Consider the following 6,145-nt stretch of genomic DNA (forward strand, 5'->3'; position numbering starts at 1 on the left):
CAAGACCAAACCATCTGACCACCGTCCGATCTTTGAGCAGGGAGATTCCCAGTCTATGTTGGGGAACTTTAATTTAAACCAAGCGACTTTCCACAGTTTCCAGTGGAGTGACAGAAAGATAACAGGCTGAATCAGGTTTCAGGTCCTGCAAGCAAAGAGTTGGACACAACCCCAGCTCAACATCTCAGCAGCACATATAGGACGATCGTAACCCCAAGTCTAACGGCGAGTAAAGCAGACACATCACATGACCCGAACGGAGAATCGTTGGTTGATGAAGAAGTCTCGAAACAATCTCCAACCCAAATTTTATCGCAGGACCTTCTTCCGAAACGGTTTCCCAAATCTCGATTTTCTGGTCAGAGACGCGACAGAAAACAGACCTCTGGCCTTGGAGCTAGCATCCGAAATGGCGCATGTCAACCCAAGAGCCATATTGTCTTCCTGAAAACGCACAAGACGGCCAGCAGCACCATCCTCAACATCCTGTATCGTTATGGCGACACGCACAATTTGACGTTCGCGCTGCCCGTGAACATGCACAGCCAGCTCTTCTACCCGCACTACTTCATGCCGCACTTTGTCGAGGGCGTGAGGTCTCACCAAGTGACCGAGTTCCACATCATGTGCAATCACATGCGCTTCCGAGGGCCTGAGGTCAGAAAATGTTAATGCTTATGTGTGAAAATGGGCTAATTCCATTTTTTTTTTTTAAAGGGGGGATTTTAACTGATTTGGTCTTTTCTCTTGATTTAACCCATGAGCTAATTATCAAGCCTGAACTGGGTTGAACTGGAAAACAATACATAAAAGTCATTAGTTTTTGAGCGTAGAGTTGCACATGGACTACATGTGCAACTTAACAGGTTATGAATAGCAAGCTAGCTAATATTAGCCAGGGGCATCTTGAGTAGCTACACCCCACTGCTTAAATTACAAACAGTACAGTTTATAATAACTTTTTTTTTAATAAATGAGTTTATTAGAAGGACAGCCCATGTAGGATGTTTTGGTGACACGGTGAGGGAGGTGAGATTGAGATGGTTTGGACATGTGCAGAGGAGGGACATGAGTTATATTGGTAGAAGAATGCTGAGGATGGAGCCACCAGGTAGGAGGAAAAGAGGAAGGCCAAGGAGGTGGTTTATGGATGTGGTGAGGGAAGACATGCAGGTAGTTGGTGTGAAAGAGGCAGATGTAGAGGACAGGGGGGTATGGAGACGGATGATACACTGTGGCGACCCCTAATGGGAGCAGCCGAAAGAAGGAGAATGTTTTATAATTCAATGGAAAAGTACTGCTTGGCAAAATCTCTAAGATGGCCACCAAGCAGAAGGATTTTGTGTTTGGAAAGTGGTTAAGATGTTGGATTTCAGCACCACAAAAGTGCTGGGCCCTTGGACAACATCTATACAACTGAGCAGTTGTATAGAGATAAAATTGACATTAAAACTGCCTTTAGGGGGTCAAGCCTAGAGATCATCTTTAGCTGACATTACAGGAGAGAAAGCAGGATTATTAAAGGAACGTTCAGTGATGACCAGATTGTAAATTTGGTTTTAAAAACATTTCATTTGCATAATCTGATATGGTACCCCCTGATTCCAGGGCCATATTTTAGTCAACCTTTGGTTACTTCATATTATTCATATTTATACATGAGGTCATTATTGGACTGTAAGTTAGTCAGATGGGTTAAAGATTTTTCACATCACAGGTTGAGTCCAGCCTATGTTCAGGACATCTTTGGTGCTTGTCGGGACACCGAAGACATACATGTGCCCCCAAATCCCCCATTATACCTCAGTGAGGGATAACCATAAATATTAGTGATGAATTATGTGTCATATATTAAATGTATAAATATGTGTCTCTCAGGTGAGAAAGGTCATGCCCAAGGACACGTTTTATTTCTCCATCATGCGTAATCCAGTATCCATGATGGAGTCCCTGTTCACATACTACAAGTCAATCCCCGCGTTCCACGGCTTTGGGACCCTTGAGGATTTCCTGCTCGACAGTGGGCGTTCCTACAACGGTACTTTGCGTAATAACCACTACGCTCGGAACATCCTTTCCTTCGACTTCGGCTTCAACAACTCTGCAGTGTCGAGCGCAGCCGAACTGGATGAACGAGGCTTAGCGATCATTGCAGCGATAGAAAGCGAATTCCACCTGGTCCTGATCTCTGAATACTTTGACGAGTCTATGGTGTTGCTCCGACATGCCCTCTGCTGGACGCTGGAAGATATCTTGTCATTCCGGTTGAACAGCCGAAGCGAGAAATCGCGCAAGTCGTTGAGTGCAGAAATGATCGAAAAGGTGAAGCAGTGGAGCTCGTTGGATTGGCGGCTGTACCAACATTTTAACTCTAGCTTCTGGAAGCGGATAGACACATCGCTAGGGCGGGCTAAGCTTCAACAAGAACTGGAGCTTCTTCGAGCCAGAAGGGTGGTCCTGGAGAAAACCTGCCTTTTAGGAGGCAAAGCTGTAGATCCAGGAGAGGTACATGATTTGTCCTTGAAGCCATTCCAGTATGGCCAAGCGATTATCCAGGGGTATAACATCCGCCCCGGACTGGACAACGACACGCACCGTCTTTGTCAGAGTCTCGTCACACCAGAACTACAGTACACCAGGGCTTTGTATGGTAAACAGTTCCCTGGCCTTGCTGCTAAAATGTCGACGGTCCAAAACACCCCTAAGCACATCATAACCGCTAAGAAAAACAGCAGCATGTCTGATGCTACAAAGAGTGTCTTGGCTCCACAAAGCAGGACAGATTCTTTCAGAGACACCAGCAACTCGCAATCCAATAATGTGCAAGCAGCTGACACGCCTACATTATCCAAAGATAATATTTAATATGTTAAAGGTATTGCTAAGCAATTCAAATCATAAAGACCCAATGATGTGACGTTGAACAGCGAATGATGCTACACGTGCCTTAGCCTTTGCTGCTGCACACATCAGTGACCTCTTTATGTTGTGGAGAAGATATGATAAGAATGTGTTCAAAGGTCTCAAATACATTAAATTCAAATGAAGTTTGAATGCTAGTTTCACAAAATGGATCAGTTGTCGATTCTTATTTATGTTTTACCAATTAGCTTTGCTGGATCCGGCTTGGGTCGTAAAATCGTAGCTAAGTTGTTAGCCAGGGGTAATATTTGTAGAATTTTCAGAAAGCTAAGCACTCCAGGCTAAAAAATAGCTATTATGATTATTATTATTATATCAAAATTAGGACAAAAGTATTTGGACACCTATTATGCTGATGAAAACTGGCCCTAAGTCTAAATGCATTTTGTTCCCAAATCCTATAAGTAATAACGTAATTTTTACTGTGAGACGGGAAATACGGGTTGTACATTCTTCCGAATGAGAATATGTATCATATATATGATTCAATGTATCTGAATATTTGGAATCTAAATATTATAATCAAATGCTGATATTGTAATTCAAATGCTGAACGCCTGTGAAAAGTATGGAAACACCAAGTGTTTCATGGTCCTTTGCAATAACCATTCTGATTAGCGAAACAAAATTGCAGTCTGTTAGCATAGATGGCTAGAACGTTTTCACTTTTTAGGTTCAGTTGACGATATTTGATTCACACATTGTTTCTAAAAATTTAAAATGTAGCTTTTTTGTTGTTGGTGTTGTAAAGATCAAATGGTTTTCATTTCCAAACTGATTGTGTGATCATTTTCCTCAGTTTCCTATTTATTTGTTTGTCAGTAACATGCTTGTGTGTTGCACAAATGTCACCTTCAGAGAAAAACTGACTTCTCTGTGTTGCCTTTAGTAGCCTTTTTTTACGTTTCCATTTCACTTATATATTTACTTGAATACGACAAATACTGTTTCTTATCAAGAGCTATAAGACCTGCTAACTTAGTGAGATTTGTATTTATTAGTTAAAACATGAATTTATATCCTTATGTAATGATTTCAGTGATCATTTAGCTTTGATGCTACAGCAAATGATATACTTTGTCAGTTACGTTACTGGTGCTCAAGTTAAGAATTGACATTATGGTACTGGATATGGTTTTTTGAGTAGAGCTGAGTTAGGACATATGTATTGTTTGTTGCTTGATTTTAGTAGACAGAGAATAAGAAAAATAGACAACTTGGATTTTGGGATAACACTGTGCAGAAAATGCAAGTTTAGCAAAGCTAGCAAAAATAGTTGAACTTTAAAAATGTTGCTCGGTCTGCAAAATTCTGAAGCTTTCATTTTTTGTTCATAACGAGCTGAAAAATTCTACTACACTTTGTCACCTAATAAAATGCTAAGTTTATTGCAAAATTGAACTTTTTTACCTGCTTTATTCTCTATCTGGAGAAATAAAAAAGAACAAAGTTTATAAATTGATAAGTTTTGTTGCTACAGAATTTTGTTACATTTGGACTTTAGTGAACAAATGCACAGTTTTGTTGCAAAACAATATTGAACCTTTCCATCCACCTCATTGTCTGTCTAGGTAAGTTAGGCAGAATATTTATTTTATTGCTAAAGTACAATGTTGGTAAGTACCGTTAGTAAAAATAAATAAATAAATAAATAAATAAATAAATAAATAAATCTAACTTGAACTTTAAACTTTTGAATATAAAATTCTATCACAAAATGATGGTGTTTCTCAGTACATGCTGGTTCTGTATTTTGAATATACATTTTTTGCTTTAATTAATACAATCTTTGGCCAAAGTTTTTTCTTATAGCCAACCTGACCATAAGATTGCAATGTGTTCCAATTTCACATTTAGTCCCCGATTTCCTGTTATCAAAATCTCCAATATTTTGGGAAGATGTTCCACTAGATTTTGTGGAGATGTGTGAGATTTCATTTAGCCCCAGGGGGTGATAGTAAAGTCAGGTACTGGTGAGATGACGAGGCCTGAGTTTTAGTCTGCATTCATATACATCCCAAAAGGTGTTCAGTAGGTTAGGGGCTCTTTAGCAGGAGATCTTCCACTCCAACCCCTTCCACTCATAGAGCTGGCTTTTTAAACAGGGCTATTGTCATGATGGAGCAGGTTTGGGTCTTCTAGTTAAAGTGAATGGAAAACCATTTTCTCATATCTTATACAATAGCAGTTTGGGGAAGAAGCTTATATGGCTGGAAAACTTGGGTGTCCCACTACTTTGGTTCACATCGTGTTTGTTTATTTTATTACTATCTGTTTTGCATCAGAGTCAATTGTCTTTTTTCAGGTTTAACTTTCCAAATTGTTTGAACTTCCACTTTGTGAGTAGATTTGCACATGGGGATAATAAAAAAACACTTGATACACACCTCTGTATGTGTGTTTTTGACTGTACACTGTGGTTATTCGCCCATGACCTCGACATTATCTTAGTTTGAAAATCTTGGTGCTGGTGAAGTCTAAACATCTACTGGTGAGAAACATTGTGTCAAAGATTATTGCAGACATACTGTATGTTTATACATCTGTCTTGGATTAAAAAAAAAAAATCCCTGAACAGATTGCGAGAGGGGTCATTTAGTGATCACATGATCGTTTAGGCCATTTTTTTTTTTTTTTTTTTACAAACAAGCTCTTTATAGGTCATACATATAGGTTCCCATCAAATGCGGTTCTGAAAAGCTGTTGATGTGATCATTTGATGTTTTTAAATGATCACCAGTGAGCCTTCCCAGCTGGTGCGGGTAAAAGTGAAGGTCACTCAAAATGGAAAAAAAAATTTAATTTTCAGGTCATTTTGACCTGATCTGAATTGATGTAAACATATTTTTTTAAGTACTTTTTGTCTGTAATTCTTTTGACTGGGAAAAAGCACTCCTTGTTCTAATCAGAAAGTTTGGAATATCGAGAGAAAAAAAAAGCATTAAAATATTTCACATTGTTGGGCTGTTTCATTGTTTTACACTGTCGAAAATGCAGCAACACCTCCCCCGTGTGGACACCTGCGGTAGTGTTTCTCAGTATCACAATTTCAATAATGTTCGAATAACGTCTGATTGCTAGTGTCCATATGATGTACACTCACTTACGGACTATTTACTATTCAGCAACGAGAGATGGCGCCTCCTCTGGAAAATGTTATGCCAAAACCGAAATTAGCAAATTAGAAAGATAGAGTAAATTTGATCATGTAAAGTTCTCGAAT

The 6,145-nt window shown here is 39.3% G+C and overlaps 1 protein-coding gene across 1 annotated transcript; it reads left to right on the forward strand.

The window, feature by feature from the left end:
• The first annotated feature begins 248 nt into the window (after positions 1-248).
• LOC124395085 (galactose-3-O-sulfotransferase 2-like) lies at positions 249-5,308 on the forward strand. The gene is made up of 2 exons (XM_046863687.1): positions 249-657; positions 1,879-5,308. Exons 1-2 carry the CDS (start codon positions 538-540, stop codon positions 2,863-2,865), a joined length of 1,107 nt encoding a protein of 368 aa, XP_046719643.1. The 5' UTR covers positions 249-537; the 3' UTR covers positions 2,866-5,308.
• Positions 5,309-6,145: the final 837 nt, after the last annotated feature.

Source organism: Silurus meridionalis, chromosome 12, assembly GCF_014805685.1.
Source record: "Silurus meridionalis isolate SWU-2019-XX chromosome 12, ASM1480568v1, whole genome shotgun sequence".
In the NCBI taxonomy this organism is placed as follows: Eukaryota; Metazoa; Chordata; class Actinopteri; order Siluriformes; family Siluridae; genus Silurus; species Silurus meridionalis.